The 23,725-nt window shown below is 30.1% G+C and overlaps 3 protein-coding genes across 3 annotated transcripts; 2 read left to right on the top strand and 1 right to left on the bottom strand.

Moving 5' to 3' along the window:
* Positions 1-262: 262 nt before the first annotated feature.
* LOC130806167 (protein LIGHT-DEPENDENT SHORT HYPOCOTYLS 10) lies at positions 263-10,296 on the top strand. Its single transcript, XM_057671120.1, has 2 exons — positions 263-989; positions 10,095-10,296. The coding sequence occupies exon 1, from the start codon at positions 386-388 to the stop codon at positions 947-949; it is 564 nt and encodes a 187-aa protein (XP_057527103.1). The 5' UTR covers positions 263-385; the 3' UTR covers positions 950-989; positions 10,095-10,296.
* A 1,967-nt stretch (positions 10,297-12,263) lies between these two features.
* Positions 12,264-15,223, bottom strand: LOC130806832 (trihelix transcription factor ENAP1-like). The gene is made up of 2 exons (XM_057672050.1): positions 14,211-15,223; positions 12,264-13,196 (listed from the first exon to the last, which is right to left on the bottom strand). The coding sequence occupies exons 1-2, from the start codon at positions 15,082-15,084 to the stop codon at positions 13,183-13,185; spliced, it is 888 nt and encodes a 295-aa protein (XP_057528033.1). The 5' UTR covers positions 15,085-15,223; the 3' UTR covers positions 12,264-13,182.
* Positions 15,224-18,214: 2,991 nt separating this feature from the next.
* LOC130805828 (elongation factor 2) lies at positions 18,215-22,536 on the top strand. The gene is made up of 4 exons (XM_057670616.1): positions 18,215-18,344; positions 19,328-19,394; positions 19,482-19,569; positions 19,942-22,536. Exons 2-4 carry the CDS (start codon positions 19,392-19,394, stop codon positions 22,380-22,382), a joined length of 2,532 nt encoding a protein of 843 aa, XP_057526599.1. The 5' UTR covers positions 18,215-18,344; positions 19,328-19,391; the 3' UTR covers positions 22,383-22,536.
* The last annotated feature ends 1,189 nt before the right edge of the window (positions 22,537-23,725 follow it).

Genomic DNA, 23,725 nt, shown 5'->3' with positions numbered 1-23,725 from the left:
CCCTTGAATCCCTCTTCTCTTCCTCTCAACACACTACTATTACTCTACCCCTCTCTTTTTGGTTTTTCCTATTTCCCACTTTTAATCATCTAAATATAGGTAATTTAAACTCTTGAAAATTTAGAGGTTCAAATATTAATTTACGTTACTTTATGTCAAATAATTTATATCAATTTATCTTTATTTTGAATAAATAAAAATAAAAAAGTCTAAAAAATTATTATATATATTATATATTTTTATTTTGCTTTAACGATGTACATTTAAATGTTACATCCAAAACATCTTATAAACATTATTATATCACCAAAAAGAAGAAAGAAAAAAAATACACATCTTTTAGCTCATCACTCCCTTTTCATATGCAACAACTATCCCAAAAATAATGGAGGGTTCATCTTCTTCATCATCAACCCAAAACTATGAAGCAACACCACCACCATCACCAACTCCAAGTCGTTATGAATCCCAAAAAAGAAGAGATTGGAACACTTTTGGGCAATACTTAAGGAATCAACACCCTCCGGTTCCTTTATCTCAATGCACTTGTCACCATGTGTTAGATTTCCTTCGTTACTTGGATCAATTTGGAAAAACTAAGGTCCATGTCCTTGGGTGCATGTTTTACGGGCAACCTGAACCACCAGCCCCTTGCCCATGCCCTCTTAGGCAAGCTTGGGGCAGTCTTGATGCCCTCATAGGCCGCCTTCGTGCAGCCTATGAAGAAAATGGTGGCTCCCCTGAGATGAACCCTTTTGCTGGTAGCGCGATAAGGGTTTATCTTAGGGAGGTTAGAGAATGTCAAGCTAAAGCTCGAGGTATTCCTTACAAAAAGAAGAAAAAAGTAGGTGGAAGAGGTGGTGGAAGTGGGAGTGGAAGTAGTGAAGATTCTTCTTCTTTCTCTCCTGGTGGTTCTTCTTCTTCTATGATGATGATGAGATTTCCTTAACATGAAATATGATCATGTTCATATCATTATTTTCTCTAAGGTATGTTTAAAAACTCAAATCTTTTTATCATCTATTTATTTTATTCATCTCTTGTGACAATTTGTGAATTGATCTTATAGTTAAAGGCTTTCTTTTTTATGAATTCTAACTTTATTCTAAGAATTTAATTCTAACCATCTACAGAAAGACTCCTTCTCCTTTCACCGATAGAAAATTATCCTTACTCCAGAATTAAAAACTAAATATCTTTGTAGGGTTTTGAAAATTAAAACCCAAATACTTAGATTACACTTAGATCTAATTAAATAGATGGTTCAATTAATACACATCTAAATTATTTCATCATTTCATCTAATAACATCTAAATGATCTAACTAATGAACTAATTCGATCTCACAATTGGGTTAATTCGAAAATTCAAAATTGATCTCAAGATTTTATTTCTTAATAATTCATCAAATCAAGTTTTATATGTATCTATACAAGATTGAAAAAAACATGCAAATAAAAATATTATTTAAGCATATAATATAAGTTTTATGTCACTTCTAAACTTTTAGAACACGTTGGGTCCTCGACTTATATTTTAATGGTGAAGATTCACTAGAACTTGCACTATTTGCACTGTTTTACACTGACAAAATCAAGGTAAAGACAGAATAACATGTTATGATTCGAATAATTGTTCTAACTAGATGTATTTGACATGATTAAAGACAACAAATCTTGATGTTCTTAGCTCCTCTGTTTATCCAAGGGCGAATTCAGAAAATTAGTATATAAGATGGGTCAAACTCTCATCTCCATATGTATATATGAACAACTTAATTGTTGTTTTTCTGTGATTTATGTTACGGAATGATCAAATAACCTGGTCTATATGGTCTAACAGGCTTAGACGTGAATTTCCCATGTGATCATTAATCTCTTAACATAAGCGAAAGAGTACAAAAGTAAAGAGTTATATAGTATTGATCGAGTTGTAAAGTTTTCAAATTTATTGAACATTATACAAAAATCCTGAATCATAAAGATGTGATGAAATGGAATTGTAAGCCAGTTTAAAAAAACTTTCACAAATTTGTTTGATGTTAATGTCAACCGCATTATCCTTGTCACCATACATCCATTCATCTGGATCTAAACCATATTTAATTTCAGAAGATAAAATTTACGTTTACGTTTAAAAATTAATGAAAAGTGTATTCTTTTGTTAAATTTTTTTTGAATTTATATTCAAGTTGAAGTGAGAGTTTTTTAAATATTATGCTGCAAATTTTAATACACCTTAAGTAATATATGTATTACTTGGATATAGGTTGATGATTTCTAGCTAGAATTCTAGGTACTAATATTGATCTACAACTTTCTAATAGATGCATCAATAATGTAATAATTAGAATCAAATTGAGAGTATTCAAGTATATATTTTTATAATTTTTTTCTTCTTATATTGGAGTTTTATCGGATGATCAACCATATTTGTTTTTTTTAGGATATAATTAGATTTTTGTCACTAAATAAAATCTTTCACCATGCATTATTACTAGACTTTATAAAGCAGTTTATAAGACCTATATAATATTTTATGGTTCAAACCATCAGCTTAACCATTTAGTTAAAATAAATATTAATTAACCATCTTAATTAAAGATTAATAAAACTAATGACATTTATTAGAAAGATATCTATTTCTTCCTTCTTTTCTAGAAAACACATCCAAAGTATGCATTCTCTACTAACTATTCCTATTTTAATGTAGTTGATTAATTGTAAGAACTTTTTTATTATCACCAACAAGCGTATAATAAATGTTAAGTTGTGTACAATTAAACCGCCAAATCTCATCTTAAATGAGAATTGCTTAACGGTATTAGGAAAATGAAATATTATTATTGTTGACCTGTTATGATTGATGAAGTATATGATAAAAATTTATTTTAACGTTTCAATTAAAAGTTAAAGTTAATAGTTAAAAGTTACAAAATATATAGCCTATGAGTGTATTTATTCGTGTATGTATGAATTATATATTGTTCATTGTCTTGTTAATAATTGCAAGATTAAATAGTCAATGATACAATACATGTCTATTTTAAGTCATAATACCTCTAAGTGATAATAGTAAGTCATAAAGTGCCCCTTAATTTACATGTTACTTCTTTCGTGTCTTTAAGATTGTTACTGATAGTAATATGTTGTGAGATTAAATTTTACTATTAATAGCAACTTCAAAAGGACAAAAGTAGTAATATTTACGCATAGTTATATCTCCCAATGATACAGTATATTTTCTTTTCTGATTAATAAGGTTTCATTATTAAAAAATATTCCTTCCTAGCTACTTTGATAAGCATACTCTCACATATTTTAGGAAAATTAAAATTTAAAAATTTTACATTTACCCTTTCAAATAATTAAAATTCCACTTTGATTAATATATAAAAATTTCATCTTTATATCATTTATTCATCTAAAGTATTTTTTTAGTCGTTTTTTGTTTCATCTTTAAGCTTGTCTAGCTGGCATCTGCATCCAAACTCCTCTTTAACTTGTCATGCACCGCGTATCTGCATCAATGGATATGAGGATCACAACTTATATTAACAAGCAAAGCAATCGAAAAGTACTTTAGAAGAATAAATGTTATTAAAATATAATTTTATATATAAATTTAAAATTAAATTTTTGTAATCAGATAACATAAATTTTTTATTAATTTTTTATCGATCTAGAATAGAGGATTATATAATATATATGTAATTATTTTATACTTCTATTATCATGAAGAAAATATCATTGAATAATTAGTATTTCTCCCTAATGAACACGGTCACGTATATTAATAAAATATTATGGGAAGTAGTAATAAAAACAACCGATCTTGATGTACACTTCAAAATTATTATAAGAATTTCCCTTAAATGTTTAGTAGATATTCCCTTTATTTATTTGAGCCACTACTAGATAGTCATGTTGTGAGATAAAATATTACTGTTAATAGTTAATTCATGAGACTAGAGCTGGTATAATGGTATATAATTATAAATGGATTACATAACATTTATAATAAAATTATAAATCAAGTACATAATTAAATGTAGAAATATATACAATTTCCGTTCTTTTAAATTTATAATTAATAGTGATAATTTTTGCTCCTATATAATTTTTTCGTCTCATAAAAAGTTTGTTACATATTTCATTTTATTTTAATTCTATTGAATTTAATGTATTTTTTATTTTGATTAAGACCCTACACTTACTTTATAATTCTCATCTACATATTTAATTTGTCTTTTTATCTCATTCATACATTCCAAATATTTTATCTAATTCTATCTAAAAACAAAAAAAATTAATAAGGTAACTTTTTATTCTAATTATAAATTTTATGAGACAGAGTAGTATCATTATCAATAACAAATTCATACTAACTAAGAAAGTACTTATTCTTATCGGCCTTGAGATTTGCAAGGTCTGGAGCGAACATTAATTATGAGCCCTTAAATAATAAATATACTACTCCTTTTGTTTCTTTTCAAACGTTTTATTTGCTTTTTGCATATTTGTCAATGCAATAATTCAATGCTTAATATTGATAATTGTATATAATTAAATTTTATAAAAATTAGATATTATTAAACCTTATATTGAAACTAATCAAATAAAACCTCATTTGACTATTTATTAATGCATGAATTAAAAATAAAATATAAATTAAAGTGATTTATAAATAGGTTTCCAAAAGAAAGCGAGACATTTAAAGAAACGGAGAAAGCTAGTATTATAACCTCTAACTATTAAATATTAAAATATCGTTTTTCTAACTTTTTAAATGGTTTCGGGGCACAAGTCCTTCTTATCCCTTATAGAGCCGACGTTACTTGTAATTTCTATTATCAGTTGCTCGTTACGTATTTGATTTCATCATGCAAAACTGCACTGTGATTTACATTTACCCTAATTATTATTTTAAAATATATCTGCTCTTATTTTGTCGACATTTTCACTAGATTTTGGCTTTCTAAGATTTTTAAAGATTTTGTGCCCCCACATAATCTACTAATTTCAAGGATCTAAACATTTAATGGATCCTCATTATTGGAATTTTTGTTTCTATTTTTATTTTGTATTTTTAAGTTTATTTAATTATTTTTTAAATTCATTTATGCTCTTCCGTACTCATTATTTCTCATAATTTATGTGCTAAATTCTATGCATTCATCATTGCGAATCTTTGTATGTGCATTATATAATAAAATTAACAAGGTATTGTGTTAGTGCAAAATAATTCATTTTATATGTTAATAATACTATTTATTCAAAAGTTCAAATGGATACTAAATTATTATCTCTTAAATCAAATAGATTTGGAGACTGATTAATGACTTGTTATAAACTAATCTATGTGGCAATAGTTCTGCTATATTTTTCATTTTGATTCATCTGACGGGTATTTTGCTATTACTTAATCATTTTTTTAATTGTGTCAAGTCGAAATGGTGCAAGTACTATTAAACTCTGGTAGTATATAGAAATAGTATTAACTTATTTCTCAAATTGGGTCGTGACTTGCATAGAGCATATTAAATGTTCTAACACACCGCTCAAGTTGACTCGTGTAATCTTCAACACAGTACCTTCAACTAGGGTAGAGTATGTTCAGTTACTTGCTCCGATTGTTTTATTTGGTATCCTTCATACAAAAATTGACCTTGTGAGAATGTCACTTTTGTCGAACCACTAAGATCATAATTTTCATTCTTCTTTTGTTTGAACGAGGACGGATTAAAAATAGATTTTAATAAAATAGCCTGAGCTTTGATACCATATTAGAGTATTTCGCTTGAATGATTATTATTGTTTATATAGATACAAGGTAAACCCTAGAATTAGGATAGGAATGTAAACTTATACATAATATAAAATATTTACATACTTATATCTACTATCAAAATACATAGGAATATAAGGTCGAATCGGCCATTTAATAGAATACTCCATGAATATCGAACTTTTCCACTTATAACATAGAAGAACCACAATTAAGGCATAGTTAAGCAGCATCAACTTAATATCCCGCTTGAAACTAAGGTTTGGATTAGGGCAGACAATCTATATCCATACCCCCTCCAAAGAGAGGTCAAGAGGAATGTGGTCAATTTCACCCCAAATAGTGAGAGTCCTGCATAGAGAGCAATATAAATTTCGTCATTGCCTGCATAGAGAGCAATATAAATTTCGTCATTGCCTCAAGAGTAAAACTACTTGCAAATAATAGCCAAAACTAGGGTTCAAACAATAGAATTAATACGTCGAGTAAATAAATAGAAAAAAAAGCGGATAAAAAGCAACTAAAGAAAACTATTAAAAGTCTAAAATATAAATCTAACGTCTCCAACTATTTCAATCCCTATTTAAGTTCTCAGAATGGTGCAACTTACTCAAGTCGTTTTTAATTTGCTCATGCCACATTTATTTCGACTTCTTTTACCCTTCATTATACTGCTTTCTATCCTTCTTACAGGATATTTCATAAATTTCTATACTAATATTATGTATTCTATCACTGATACGTAGACTGAATACTAGCTAGATTCCTTAGAAGTACAAACCAGACTTTTCTCAAAGCTTTCCCCTAAACCAAATATGTTCATTTATTTCAAGTTTCTGTTGTCTGCTGTCAATTATCATCTGATGTTATGGCGAGCCTCACCTCACCTCACCTCACCTCACCTCACCATCACTGATCAATCACTACCACCAACCCTACTTTTATTTGTCCACTTATTATATATACACGCTTCTCTTTAGCCGACTTCATCACTATAATCAAGTTACGCTTTGTTTGGCAAATGATTATTGGTACGTTACATTGGTGTTGGTTGATGTTGTCAATTAATTTGTTCAGATGAAAAACAGCTGATAAGTCGGGTGTTTAAGTTGACTGTTATTGATCGGGTGTTTAATAAAAGTTAAATGTAATTGGCTATTAGTTGTATTTAAAAAAAAAAGATAAAATCGAAAAAAGCTATATATTTTAGTAGCTTTTTATTTTGACTTAAAAGTCAGCCATTTTTTTAATCTTTTCATTTAAAAATCATTTATCCAACATATTTTTTATTTATTAATCTACTAAAACACCAACAAAAATATAAAAAACCAACAGCCAAATATTTTTAGAAAAAATTACTTGTAATAATCTAATCTTTTTTTGATTTTCCTACAATAATCTCATCTATTAATTAACGATGAATAATTCAACTTTAGAGGTATTTTTCTAGAGTAAACCTTGTAATTAGATGACTTGTTATAGCAAGTTTTATTTTAAAAAAAGATAAATTAAAATAAAATATCGAAAAAATGTAAAAGAAATGTTCAAATTTTTTTCTAAATTTGTTATTTTTAAGAATTATTTCTGTAAATTTATTTTTAATTTTACATTAATTTTCAAATTACATTTTTGGTAAAAATACCTACTATAGTAGGTTCTCCGGTTACTCGAGTTTATTCTAGGCAAATACACTTTAAGTTGGGCTTACTCATAGTTAATCAATAGGTGAGATTATTGTAAAAAAATTTAAAAAAAAAAACTATTATTCTAGGTAATTTTTTTCACATTTTTATTGTGATATTATGACTTTGGCAATATAGAAGTACAACTACAATTATATTAATCTTATAGCTTTCAAAAAAATTGTTTTTTTATTAAAAAAAACTTATATATAGTCATCTTTAGAGTAATTCATTACTCAATTACTCCTCTCTTGAGTTTGTAGGATGATACCAAGATTGAAAAATTAAACTGGGTGTATATCTTTTGTCCTTATGTGAGTTAATTGAGGAAATAAAAAAGAGATAAATAGAGAATAAAGATGCCTTAAAATGGTAGGGTCATATCCAAAAATACTAATAGATAGACTAAAATAAAAAAGTAGCTAGGGCAATCTCGAGGAACTAATAAATACAAGCAAATGTATGGCCACATATTAGCATAAAATTATACAAATTCTATATATCTAAAAAAAAGAAAAATAAATTATTTATCATGTACATATACTGTAATTTTCCCAAATATGTGGACATGAAGAAGCTATATATACTCCCACCACTCTTCATGACCTAGCAGCCAAATATTTGAGGAGAACAGATGAACAACATAGCTTTATTTGCTGATTAAAAGTTGGAAAAATTAAGTTGTTTATTTCTCCATAATAATACAAATTTTTAATTAACTATGAATAATATTAATTCAGGGGTGTTTCCTTAGAACTTCTCTAACATATTAAAAATCAAACTATAGGAGATTATATGACCAAAAAATTGATAATTGGTTAATAAACTAAAATTGATATTAATTTAGGAAAAAAAAGCTCTTAAGTTGGTGGTATTAATAGGTAATCAAAAGTTGATATTATTATATGAAAATTAACAAAAAATTGTATTATTCAAAGTGATTTTTCCTTAAAAGTTTGCTCATAGAGGCAACACTTTCTAAATGATTCTTTCTCAGGCTTTTAATTAGTTCTTTGTCAATATTATTTGGAGATATTTAGGTTCAGTCCGGTCAATGTTATGATTTGAGTCTGCCTAAGTCATTATGACTCGGATCATTCAATTAAATGCTATTTATATTTATATGTGTATCCATATAAAATAAAATAGTGTCCGCAAATTTGGTTCGTCACACATTCAAAATTAAATTTTTGATAATTATATCTTAAATTTGCCATTATTCACTTTTGTTTTATGCTAACCTCAATAATTATCTAAACTATGATTTATATATCTAATTTTCAACTCCATAATTCATTTGTTATAATCTAAGCTAAAAGTAAGAATTACATAAATAAATAAGCTTTAAGAAAATAATTTTCTTTTTGTTTTTATCTTACAAATGTCAGCCTATTTAAATAAGAGTAAAAGATATACTGAATAATTTTCTAATTTTATTTAAAATTTCATATATATATATATATATATATATATATATATATATATATATATATATATATATATATATATATATATATATATATATATATATATAACTCCTATTAGTTAAGGAAAATATTAATAGAATTGATTAACAAGAAATACGAGACGAGTTTAAATAAATTTTATTTTTGTAATGTATGTCTATTTTATTTTTTAAATGAAATTCGTTACAAAAATTTTTGCTTGGAATATAAATTGGATCAATTATATTCGACTCATTAAGTTTAGTTAATTAAAATAAATAAGAGCATGTATCGCAGAAATATTAATAAATTAATTAAATTAAATCGAAATGGAGTCAACTAAATTATTGATTAATAGTAGATTAATTAAATAGCTAGTAAAATATCATATTATTAAAAGTAATGTAATAATATATATATATATATATATATATATATATATATATATATATATTAATTTCTCATAAATACTTGTTAACTACTCATATGATATAATTACTTATATCCAGTTTATAGTTGAAAGAAAAAAAATTCTTCTAAAGGGTCTTCAATCATCTCATCCTTTCAATTTATTGGTAATTAATAAATAAGTGTATATTTTGCTATTTTAAGTTCTTATCTAAGTTCTTGAATGTTTTTAATTTTTTTATTTTTTGTTTATTGATCATTTTTAGTCTTATTTCCTTCACCTTAGTTAGATTGAAATCAATTCAGTTTTGAACATATTTTAATTGCATTAAACTAAACATTACTAAATTGAAATGAAAACAATTTACTTATACCCAATAGAACTCACTTCTAAATAACTTAACTAAACTTAATTTGCTAAAACATTATTTTAAGAAACAAATGTAAGCAACTGTATCAATTTTTTCCGATATTTACAAATTATTGTAATTTATAACTTCATATAAATAAGAAACTTATATGAGTTAATTAACTAACCCCAAACAAAGATATACTAATACAATTAACGGATTCATTACAGTATTATTTATCTTTTATCATCCTGATTTTCACTTTACCTTAAGTACTGTGTCGTATTTTTAACTTTATGTAATTGTTTTGAGTGTTCAATTTATTCATCATATGCATATAAACTAATTGAATTTTATTTTATTATAGTTTACTAATCTTTCATTTATATAATAATTGGGGAATAATTTTTTTCTTAATGTAGTATTACCATGCTATGAAGACATCTGAACTGCCAAGATATAATCAGCTAGCGTGGAAGACAATGTTAAATTTTCAGTCAATTTTATCTTCTTCACTGTTCATCTTCTTCATTAATTAAGATTATCACTATAAATATGTATCACTTTTGAATTCTAATGTCCCAATTAGTATTTTATTGAGTTTTTCTATAACTGTTTCGGGTATATTTCTCTTGTAATCATGTGTATTAAAATTTAAAAGGGTGAGATAGAATACAAAAAATGTTTTGAAAAAAGATTATACACTTAATTTGAAAATATATAAAAATCTAATTAGGGTCAATATTAAGCAAGAAACAAATAAATTTTACGGTCATTATGTTAGAAAAATGAATATCTTTTTTAAAATGTTCCTTTTTTATAATATAGTAATCTTTTTTTAGACATAATAATTTGAAAAAATTCTTCTTATCTTTCTTATTTTATGTTCTCTTCTTTTTTATCATATATACCTATATGTATGAATGTATGTATGTATATATGTATGTATAATGTATACATGCATATATGTTATTGTTGCCTCCATTAGCAATGTACAAATCGATATTATTGCCTCATTTTATGTTTCTTATATATTATTAGTCTCGGGTAAATAATCTTATAGAGGTAAGAGAGGAGCGTAAATTGATCTTCCCGTAAATGATGAAAATCAGCCCTGAAAAAGTATTCAAAAAGTATTCAACTTCAAAGACTAAAATTAATTCATGATAATTGTCCTCGATCTTTCCTTTTTTTTTTTTTTTTTTTATTAAATAAACTTTTTTCTTCATTTGATGTGTGTTGTAACACCAAAAGACGAGATAATTTTTATTTCAATTTGCAACAATGTTGATCATAATCGTATTTGTTAAAAAGTAGAGGGAACCTTAAAATTATTGTGACTTTGTGAGTATTGAATGAGTGAACGATAATATAATAAGAAAAAAAATACTTTCCTATTTTGTCATATATTTTATTTTAGTTTGTCATAATGAATTTGATTTATTTTCTATTTTTGGATACGACTCCATCAATTTAACTTTCTAATTCTCTTTTTTATTTTTAAATACTTCTAGGCACTTAATTTTGATATATTGCGAAATTTTAAGAGCCTTTTATATATTATGTAGCAAAATTAAAGAGAATATAGACAATTACACACATGTTTGACGGGGCTACACAAAATCTTAGATTAACTCTTGCTTCCAAGAATTGTAATAACACGTTTGATTATTGATATTCAATGGAATTAATGAAAGATGACTTATAGTTTTACTCTTCAAGAAATTTATTGTCTTTCTCATGATAATGAGCCTTTCATCCCATAAACATGTGTTTTTCTTGATTATATTGCTACTATTACTACCTAATAACACATTTTTAGGTGGTATTAATAAGTACTTCCTCCATTTCACAGATTTTACTACTATACTTTCAATTTATACTCGTTCTATAAGATTTGTTATATTTCTATTAGTGAACATAACCCACACTCTTTTTTATAAATCTCATCCAAGTCATCTACTCATTTCTTTCATTTTCTCATACATCACACTAATTTACACACTTTTATCCCTTTTCATTATTTGTTCAAATTATATCCTTGTAGCAAATATTTCAGTACAAAATGTAGGAATAAATTCGATGGGAAAAAAAATTAATTAGGGTAAGATAAATATAATAATAAAAAAATTTCTAACTAAATTAGATTGAATTATTACAATTCTCACCATTAAATAGCAACAATCAAATAGGTCATTAATACATTGAATTATGATTTCTAAAGCATCAATTTTGACTATGAATTGTTCAAATTATCAATGTCATATCAAGAAAAACAGAATGCCACTGAAAAAGGGAGAGTGGCACATGTTAAATTGAAATTCTTGCCCATTAAAATTAATAATAATAACATCATCATGTTGAAGAATAATTAGAACCGCCTAATAAAGAAGTGTAAAGTGATCTACAAGGAAGGACTCGTGTAAGTTTAGAAGGTAAAGAAAAATAGCTTACATCGACAATTCAAGGCGGCCAGAAATCATATTAGCCAGCCAGTCGGCATATTATGGATTTTAAAAGAACTACTAGAAATTGTTTATCCTAATAATTTATATTATTAAACTATTTAATCCATATATGAAATGAGTCTCACAGTGAGACTGTCTCATATAAATAATTGTGTTTTCACAATTTGTTTTATAATGATATAAATAATGGTACTTTGGTAGAGGTAAGAGGTAACAAAACATAATTGATCATGATTCATGACGTAAAATACATTCTCAAACATGTGATTTATTTTATCGGTTAGTATACGAAAATTTCATTAACGTTAAGTCATTAACTTAACCATTTGAACGTGTTGTGTAGCGAAGGGACCGTAAACGTCCTCTCCTCAACTATGATGCTTGCTTCGACAGATGAGCAGTCTGCCCTAATGTATAAGCAACTAGTGCAGCAATCACAATGCGAACCAAAATTCACAAAGGAAGAAAAAGAGACCACGAAAACCATAGACAATCTTCACTCGATATCAACAAAACTTACAACAAGATAACAAATTTTGTTTGAATCGGAGGTAAAGAGAATCCCCTACAAAGAAGAGGGGAAGGGGAATTACTCTTTGTGTAGTTGGTGCGAATTGAATCCTTATTACAAAAATAGAAGGAAAAGTTTTCGAATACTAAGTCAACTCATGATTCTGTACAAGCTTATGGTTATAACTTTGAGATCCAAACAAGCCACTTGAATTTGAAGTACGCTATCAAAGTGAAACAAAGGCGGACTGTTGATAGACATGGTAAATTTGTGTAGGTTTCTGAGTTTATCGGCTAAAGTAACTTTAATTAACAAAAACAAAATGTAAATCTAATAAAGAAGGACTTTTGATATAACTACACTTTCGAAGGCTATATTTATCCTAAAACTTATCAGAATTCTGATGTAAACTACCATCTGCAGTATCTACCAGGTTGATTCAGTCGCCAATCTGAGCAAATTGTAGAATTCCTAACATGAAGTATTAACAAAGTGCTAGCTTCATTTTCTCATTCTCCTTGGATGCACAAGCTACAAGTAACTATCTGGTAAGAGAAAAGAAAAAATACCATCTTAGATCTGGATCAACTTTACTCTGCCAAACATGAATTGACAATATCATTTATGGAACACAAAAGCTGAAATCAAATTCAAGATTACATGGAAACTTGTTATATAAATTTCCCAAAATGTTTATCGTGGTAATGAGCAATAGGGAACAAATTGATCGTCATTCTTTACAAGATAAGCTGCATAAACAACGATAACCCGAGAAAAGAATTTCAGAATTAAGCAGAGTTGCAGTTGTATTTGGTCTAAAACTTTGAAGTAGAAGCAAACAGAAGAATCCCTCTCCCACATGTCAGCACAACCTAAAACTATCCTCAAAACACAAAGTGCTGCTACAACATTCTCTAGTTTGAACAAAACAAACTTCAAATAAAAACAGTAAATAACAACGCATCAACTTCAAATTGAACAAGTAAATAAAGTCTGAACACGTCAAACCTCAAGTTGAGCTAGTAAATAAAGTTTAAACAAACTAACTTAAAATTGAATGAGTAAAAAGCAATGCCTGGTGTGATGGGTTTCCTACTTCTATATTCTTTGGCAGCAACTCAAGTGTTTCTATATTTAGAAGCAAGCAGTTTACATATCAATCAAAGGCATAAACCAACGGTAGTCTTTCAAACATCAAGTCCACACATGCACACAATATTCAGTCCAGAAGTTGAGAAATACAACCAAATTTGGACAAACAAGGCAATTCTCCTTCTAAAACTTTGGTGTAAATGGCTAACTTGACTGCTTTGCAAGAGCACAAAGCAAAGTCGCAAACACAAAAGATATTGCCACTTAAGCTTAATAGAGTCAGATGCAACCAGAACGTATTTAAATGAAAAGATAACATGTTACTTCAATTGCAATCATTTACTCCAACAAAGCTTAAATAAGTACTCGCAGAACATAAAAAGGAAGAACACTAATAAATTAATCATATGGCAAACTCTATTATAGTATTATAATTAGCAACCAAAAAACACTCAGATGAAATTTACCAGCGCCGTCGGAGTGTTTAGAGCGTTTAATACGAGCAAGCTGAATCTGAGTATCCATAAGCAACTTCATCCTTTGATACTCCAAATCCTTAACAAATTCCAACCTATGTTTTTCAAGTTCAATCAATTGCTCCTGCTTCACTGCTTCTACTCTCTCATACACCTCTCCGAATCTCATGATCGCTTCCGCCAATTGCCGACACCCATCCTTATAACTTCCATTCTCTTCCCTCTCAGTTTGTTCCCTTCTCGTCACGCCGCTAAACGTTCCCGTGGGCTCTGAAGACACTCTTCCTCTCTCTTCCTCCTCCTCAACCTTCGCCGCTGCCGCCACAACATCCACAAAATTCCGCCGGAAAAATGAATCATCAACCATCGACGTCCTCTTCCTAGTAATCATCGACCTTGGCGCTACCGGAAAATTTGTCGGCACCGGAGTTTCGGGTGATACTTTCCTGGATGATACAGAATCCTCACTGACACCGGCAATGAGATAATCAAGGCGGGAGAAAAACGGCCAAGGACTAACGTAACTACCGAAAGAATCAACGGTCTTCGATTTTTCGATCTTATACTTCTTCTTCAACGTATCGATACGATTCTTGCACTGGGTGTCTGTTCGCCGGCGATTTTCGCCGGAAGAATTGACGGCGGCAGCAACTTCTGACCAATGATGTTGACGGAGATTTCCCCGATTAAGAGAGAGATGATGAGAACCCCAGGCTTCGATAAGCGCGCTTGTTGATTCCTCCGACCAGCAATCTTCCCGGAGCACTGGCGTAGATTTGAAATTGTAACGATCTGTAAACGAATGAGGGCGTAGTTTTCGGCTGAGTGACGGCGGCGGTGAGGTGTCGTCGCCATTGATTTCCATTGAAAGCTTATTCCCGACCGTTAAGAAAGAAGGGAGAGAAAAAAGAAAAAAAATAAAGAAAGACGGAATTTATAGTTGAGAAAGAGTAAGGAAGGGTGATTAACTGCGTTTGTGATCGGCGGGGAGAGGTGGGGTGATATGGTAACTTAAGTTGGGTACTTGGGTTAAATCAAATTGAAATTAATTTGAGTATAAATTTTTATTTTTGTGTTAAATTAAAATTGAAGGGAAATTAAATGCAGCTGGACGAGACGACCTAATAATGAAACCGTCAATTTGGGCCGGTTGAATTCGCACGTTTAACAACATGGGTATTTTTTAATTAAATGAGCACAAAAACTTGGACGAGACGGTCTCATTATGAGACCGTTAATTTGGGCGGGCCCAATTCGCGCGTGTAACAACATTTTAATTTTCTGAGCATTTATTAATTTTGACCTTAAATATATCAATTTTGAAAACTGTTACCTTTAAGGTCAAGATTCATACCTTTAAAATCAAAACTGAAAAATGCCAAAAAAAATTGACAAAAAATGCCCAGGTTGTTACACGCGCAAATTGGGCCGGCCCAGATTGACGGTTTCATTATGAGGCCGTCTTATCCAAAGACCAGCTGTTAAATGAGAAAACCTCATACAAGACGAGTTGTATTAAAAAAATAATTTTTAAAATGATCATAATTTTTTGTATTTTTATAAAACAATTTCATAGTTTAAAGGTTATTTTTAAGTGAGAATATATTGCAAATATAAATAATTACTCCCTATATTCCTTTTTATTGTTCACTTTACTTTTTCACGTATTTTAATGCAAAATTTAGAGTCTCGATATCTCATAGCACGCATCATAGAAAATATTAAAAATTAAATATCAAAATTTTTTGCATTAAAACGAATCTAATAAAATCTCGCATGAATATATTTTATCTTGAATATATACTTCAAAAATTAAATTTAAATTTATTTCTTATAAAGTGAAAAAAATTAAAATGAACAAACAAAAAGAAACAAAGGAAGGAAGTAATTAATATACGATAACAATTAGGAGTAAATCTTATCGAACTCAGCTTTTAAAGAACAAAGAAACCTTAGACAAATTATAATAGAAATAAAACATAAATAAAATATAGAAGTATTTGATCTTTTTGAGTTAGATTATATATGGTTTAAAATACGAGCATAATTAAAGTATTACAATTATATTATGGGGTGTTTGACAATTGGTTATTGGCTGTTGACTTTTTTAATTGGTTTGTTTGACCAATTGAAGGTGTTGGTTGTTTTTGTTGGCTTTTAAGTTAGCTATAAAAGCTAGCTATTTATGGAAATATTTAGTAAACTTAAGTATTGGCTTTAAACTGTCTATTATTGAAAAAGTGGGTCAACAAGTCAAAAAAGATAGTTGGAGCAACCTTTTCATTTTGGCTTAAAAGTCAACTTTTCATCTGCTTTGAAAGCCATGTACCAAACACATTTATTGGCTGTTTAACCAACCATCAAACTTAAAACTAAGCAAAAAGCTAAGAACCAAACACCCCATATCATTTTAGTTATATAATTTATATATACAATTTTAAGGATTGTCTGTGAAAATGAATATTTTATTTTTTAAAAATGTAATTTAATATTTCGTCTTATTCAGTAATGTTGCTTCATTTAATTTTTTAATATTGTTCATGAAAATATAGAAGTATTTGATCTTTTTCTGCTTCAATATATATGGTTATATATGGTTTAAAATACGAACATAATTAGAGTATTACAACTATATTAGAAATTATATAACCAAAATGATATATATATATATATATATATATATATATATATATATATATATATATATATATATATATATATATATGTATATATGTATATATATATGTATATATATATATGTATGTATATATATATATATATGTATATGTATATATATATGTATATATATATATATATATATATATATATATATATATATATATATATGTGTGTGTGTATATATATATATATATATATATATATATATATATATATGTATATGTATATATATGTGTATATATATATATGTATATATATATATATGTATATATATATATAAGGGTTTTCTGTGGAAAATAATATTGTATTTAAATGTAATTTAATATTATGTCCTATTTAGTACTATTGCCTCATTTAATTTTTTTTAATATTATTTATCGATTAATCTTAATTTTATATAAGGGTGTTATGTGAAAAAGAATATTGTATTTAAATGTAATTTAATATTATGTCCTATTTAGTACTATTGCCTGATTTAATTTTTTTAATATTATTTTTCGATTACTCTTAATTTTTACTTCCTTTGTTCTGTGGTGTAGGAGTTTATGTTATGTGTTATAAGTGTTTATATGTTTACATCAATATGCAAAAATACTTACTATAACTATTTTAAAATGATTACATCAACTATTTAAAATGAGTACTTCAGTATGAAAAATACCTACTAATACTAGTTTAAATGCCTATTAAAGCTAATTCAAAATACCTACTAAAATTTATAATAGGTGTTTTTGTGAAACTCGTGCGCATATTAGGTGTTTTTGTAAATTAGGCTGGACTTTGAAAATCGCCTCTCAACAGACCTATTATTTACACAAAGTTAAAATCTACTTATCATATCAATTGATAAAATCAATTATTCAAATCAATTAATTATAAACCATCAATTATCAACTCTCAACAATCACTTAATCCCATTCCATGGCTATCCACGCACTCATTGTCCATAGTTTTGAAATAGAGCAAGTCCAAAATAAAGTTAGTCAACAATATTTTAAATGTGCACCAATCCTTTATCTTCTATTCACAGGTCCATTCTCTTCGCTTGCGCACTAATTTATTGTTGATTAAGCGATACATATTTATTTGGGTCATCACATTGATTTTTGTTAAGTATTTTGAGTCGATTTGAAATTGAGTTTTGCGTTCATAATCTATATTATTTTTTGCATAATTATAAATTATTTTTGAAGTCGAATTGAATCGAACTTGGCCACAAGATCAGATAAATTTCAAATCATCAGATCTATTTTAAACCCTTAAAATTTAAAAAGGGAAAAAAAAAGGGAATATTCTTAACCCTAAAGGGTGTATTCGTCATTCAGAATTATTGCTATTTCTTAGGGTTTTTGGGCCACTACCACTAGCTCTAAACGTTCATAACCTGGCCGTCCATCTTTCCTCATTCCATTTCAATCTCCATCTAAAATCTCACTCTTCTCTTAGGTTTTTTTCTCTCCTCTCTTTCTCTCTCACTTTCCTTCTCTTCCTCATGCAATCTTATATTTATCTTCATGTTTACGATTTAATTTTGTGTGGTCGGTTTCTTCTTGATAATCAAGCTGTATAATCTGCTTAAATGAGGATTTATTGCTTGAGTTCGTGATGATTATTACACCTTTGTGTTGTTTTTTTTTGGATTCTATAGATTTGTTTCATGTTAATCTGATTTTGACTGTTTTCTTTGATTTGTGTTCGAATTGGATTTGTAATCTGATTAACCGTTGTGTTATACCTGATGTTATTGAAACAGATGTGAGATTTTGGTGTTAGATTTAGATCTTAATCTTAAGTAAAGTATGCCTAAAATAATTACGTAGGTAGTGACTGATTAATCTGATTAAATAGAGATTAGAGATTAATTTGAAGAAGCTGTGTTCATGAGATGAAGTTTTGTGTTATGTTTGTTTGGATTTGGATCGCTGTAGTATGTCTAAAATGATTCTTGGAAAAATAATAGATTAGTTTGATAAATTATGGTTTTCGAGATTCATTTGATAAAACTCGGTCAAAGAGGTTATATCAAATTTGAATGGATTGAGTTATCCTTCATCTGATCAAGGTTATATTTGCAGTTTTGGTTGTATCATGCGAGTTATTTTTTGATTAAAATTTGCCTTTAGAAAGAATTAGAGGAAATATATATGAAGTCTTGGAGTGCATTTACCATTTTTAGTGCTTGTAGTTCTTCATATTTTCTGCATTTGATTGTATTATGCAAGAGATTCAATTGTTAAACATTGCAGTTAGAATAAACCAAGGAAAATTTAAGAACTTTTGAGGTATATTTTAGATGGTATAATGGCTTGTATTTTATTATTATAGCTTCTTTTGGTGGAAGCCTAGAACTTTAAATGCCAAGTGTTTTTTGTCTATATGGTTAGTTTTTTCTATGTGGACTAAGTGCTGATTTTTGAAATCCTGTATAGGCTTCATTGAAGGAGCATCTTGGAGATATTGGCACATAGCCCTTGTATTTGAAGAGAAGCCAAGATGGTACGTGTAACTTGGTTTGGTTACCTATTTAATTTTTTTGGTTTTTTATTCTGTATTTGACTTTGTGCTTTTATTTTGGTTTAACAGGTGAAGTTTACAGCAGAAGAGCTCCGTGCTATCATGGACTGCAAGCATAACATTCGTAACATGTCTGTTATTGCTCATGTGGATCATGGTAATACACCCCTTTGTTACTTTTATTATTTTGTATATTTTTATTGTTTTACAAATAGTTGACTGCTTGTTGGGAAAGTTATAAGCAATATATGGTCGAAAGAGTTAGCGCTGATATTTTTGAATCTTAGGTCTCTTGAAAAGGGTCATCTTTTGCAAACTTGTTTTGAAGTTTAGTTTATGAAGTTTAAATGGCTGTTTACCAATGGGAACACTGTTTTTACTGTTATTGGATCATAATATTACTCGAAGGAAACTGTCTTTAAGGGCCCATTTGTATTTTCTCTGCATTATGTTTGTGAATTTTTGATGTATGATTTGAGGTACTGTGGTGAGCTCTTTTTGTAACTCTTGGGTTTGGTTTATTCTGCAGGAAAATCTACTTTGACGGATTCTTTGGTGGCTGCTGCTGGTATTATTGCCCAAGAAGTAGCTGGTGATGTACGAATGACTGACACCCGTGCTGATGAAGCTGAACGTGGTATCACCATCAAGTCCACTGGGATTTCTCTCTACTATGAGATGAGTGATGAATCTTTGAAAAATTTCAAGGGAGAGCGTAAAGGCAATGAATACCTCATCAACCTTATCGATTCCCCTGGGCACGTCGACTTCTCGTCAGAGGTCACAGCTGCCCTCCGTATTACTGATGGTGCCCTTGTCGTGGTTGACTGTATTGAGGGTGTGTGTGTCCAGACCGAAACTGTCCTCCGTCAGGCTCTCGGTGAGAGAATTAGACCTGTACTTACTGTTAACAAGATGGACCGTTGCTTCCTTGAGCTTCAGGTTGAGGGAGAGGAGGCATACACTACATTTCAGAAGGTTATTGAGAACGCGAATGTCATCATGGCTACTTATGAAGATCCACTTCTGGGTGATGTCCAAGTTTATCCTGAGAAAGGAACAGTGGCTTTCTCAGCCGGTCTCCATGGGTGGGCATTTACTCTCACCAACTTTGCTAAGATGTATGCCTCCAAGTTTGGTGTTGATGAGTCTAAGATGATGGAACGTCTTTGGGGTGAGAACTACTTTGATCCAGCTACCAAGAAGTGGACCACCAAGAACACTGGTTCTGCTACTTGTAAGCGTGGGTTTGTTCAATTCTGTTACGAGCCCATTAAGCAGATCATTGCTACTTGCATGAATGATCAAAAAGATAAATTGTGGCCCATGTTGACAAAGCTTGGAGTTCAGTTGAAGAACGAAGAGAAAGAATTGATGGGAAAGGCATTGATGAAGCGTGTCATGCAGACCTGGCTGCCAGCTAGCACTGCTTTACTTGAAATGATGATCTATCACTTGCCTTCCCCAGCAACGGCTCAGAAATACCGTGTTGAGAACTTGTATGAGGGTCCAATGGATGATATCTATGCTACTGCCATCAGGAACTGTGACCCTGAAGGTCCTTTGATGCTTTATGTGTCAAAAATGATTCCAGCTTCTGACAAGGGTAGGTTCTTTGCTTTCGGTCGTGTCTTCTCTGGTAAGGTTTCAACTGGTTTGAAGGTTCGGATTATGGGTCCAAACTATGTTCCTGGTGAGAAGAAGGATCTTTATGTCAAGAATGTCCAGAGAACGGTTATCTGGATGGGAAAGAAGCAGGAAACCGTTGAGGATGTTCCTTGTGGTAACACTGTCGCCATGGTTGGTTTGGATCAATTTATTACCAAGAATGCTACCCTCACAAACGAGAAGGAAACTGATGCTCACCCAATTCGTGCCATGAAGTTCTCTGTCTCTCCTGTTGTCCGTGTTGCCGTTCAGTGTAAGGTTGCATCTGATCTTCCCAAGCTTGTGGAAGGTCTCAAACGTTTAGCCAAGTCTGATCCTATGGTTGTCTGTACCATTGAGGAATCAGGTGAACACATTATTGCTGGTGCTGGTGAGCTTCATCTTGAGATCTGTTTGAAGGATCTTCAAGATGATTTCATGGGTGGTGCTGAAATCATCAAGTCTGATCCCGTTGTGTCCTTCCGTGAGACTGTTCTTGAGAGGTCCTGCCGTACTGTGATGAGCAAGTCTCCAAACAAGCACAACCGTCTTTACATGGAAGCTCGTCCCATGGAAGATGGACTTGCTGAGGCTATTGATGATGGCCGAATTGGTCCAAGGGATGACCCAAAGAACCGTTCCAAGATCTTGGCCGAGGAATTTGGCTGGGATAAGGACCTTGCAAAGAAAATCTGGTGTTTTGGTCCTGAAACTACTGGACCCAACATGGTAGTTGATATGTGTAAGGGAGTTCAGTACCTTAATGAAATCAAGGATTCAGTTGTTGCTGGTTTCCAGTGGGCCTCAAAGGAAGGTGCTTTGGCTGAAGAGAACATGAGAGGCATCTGCTTTGAAGTTTGTGACGTGGTTCTCCACGCTGACGCCATCCACCGTGGAGGTGGTCAAATTATCCCAACTGCTAGGAGAGTATTCTATGCTTCCCAGCTGACTGCCAAGCCAAGATTGTTGGAACCCGTGTACCTTGTGGAAATTCAAGCTCCTGAACAAGCTCTTGGAGGTATCTACAGTGTTCTTAACCAGAAGCGTGGTCACGTGTTCGAAGAAATGCAGAGGCCAGGGACCCCACTCTACAACATCAAGGCATACCTGCCTGTCGTCGAGTCTTTTGGTTTTTCAGGTACATTGAGAGCTGCCACATCCGGTCAGGCCTTCCCTCAGTGTGTCTTTGATCACTGGGAGATGATGGCCTCGGATCCATTGGAGGCTGGATCACAAGCTTCAACCTTGGTGGCCAGTATCCGCAAGAGGAAGGGGCTGAAAGAACAAATGACCCCACTTTCTGAGTATGAAGACAAGCTCTAAGTCATTTTTGTCAAGTAAACTTAATTTGTTTTCTCCTGGTACTTTTTTTTTTTTATCCTTTTGTCCTTTAAAAATATGAGAAACTGGTTTATTATGTTGAGTGTCTTCCCCCAGATGGGAACTTTTTAAAATTGAAGTAGAAGCTTTTACATAATTTCTGGTACTAATTTTTACACTTTTGCATTTAATTCTTGTTGTTCGGCTTATTTACGTTTGGTGCTTTTGTTGCCCTACCCTTGTTTGATGGCATTCTGGGTCTTACTGTGTCAGCAGGAAGAATATAATGAAACTTGCGATTACTTCGCTTGCCGACTGCCGAGTCTAGGATAGGTTTCATAATGTTTGCACAAGTTATTGTTTACTTCAAGGCGAATAAACAAAATTTCACTTAATTATATTTTTATTTATATATTAAGAATTAAATACAGATTAATAGTGCTTGATAATAACGTTTAAGAAGCAAATGAGATAATAGAAGTGATTAGGAGGGAGTATTAAATTGTTTAGGTTATTGGGTGTTTCTAACTCAATGTGATTTTGTTAACTGTATTAAAATCTTATGATCAGCTTCAAATTGTTTGGCCATTTTATTAGATGTTAGTACTTTTTGTATGTAGTGTTTAATCAAAAGTTTAAGACTTATACGATGTGAAAGGGTTAAGTTGAAATTTTAAAAATTTAATTTTTATATTCCTTCGTTTCATATTACTTGCACAAAATTAATTTTTGCACTATTCATCATTCTTGGCAATTTACATATTTCGGTTATTATACGAGAAAAAACATTGTCATGTGGGATCTTGTTTTATTCGTCTTGTCACATATTTTCATAATATCAAATTTTTATAATTTTTAGTTATGCAGAACTCTACATATAAATAATCAGACAAATACATTAGATTACGTAAAAATGCATTTGGTGTAAGTATTTTGAAACGGAGAAAGTACAAATTAAAGAAAAGAGATGGTCTAAAAGGAGCATAATTATTCTGACCAAATATAATTAGAGAGTTTGAAAAAAATAAGACAATTGAACAACCTTTTTCCCAAAATAAGCTCCGTAAAAACTTAATTTTCAAAATAAGCGTCCGTATATCCAAGCCTAGCCTCGGGATCATTCGCTGTTACTAACAGCGACTTAAAAAAAATTATTATTATTATTATTTTTTTAAGTCGCTGTTAGTAACATCGACTTAATGTGTTTTAAGTTTTCAACTCTCAATTACTTCCTTATTCCAGGCGACGAGATGAAGGAGTTACCAGTTAACATTAAAGTCGTTGTTACTAACAGCGACTGATCCCTTTTATTTTAATTTTTTTTTCAATGTTTCGCTGTTAGTAAC

The sequence above is a fragment of the Amaranthus tricolor genome, chromosome 2 (genome assembly GCF_026212465.1).
Source record: "Amaranthus tricolor cultivar Red isolate AtriRed21 chromosome 2, ASM2621246v1, whole genome shotgun sequence".
NCBI classification, from domain to species: domain Eukaryota; kingdom Viridiplantae; phylum Streptophyta; class Magnoliopsida; order Caryophyllales; family Amaranthaceae; genus Amaranthus; species Amaranthus tricolor.
Note: the sequence above shows the minus strand (reverse complement) of the source record. Positions and strands in the feature narration are given on the sequence as shown.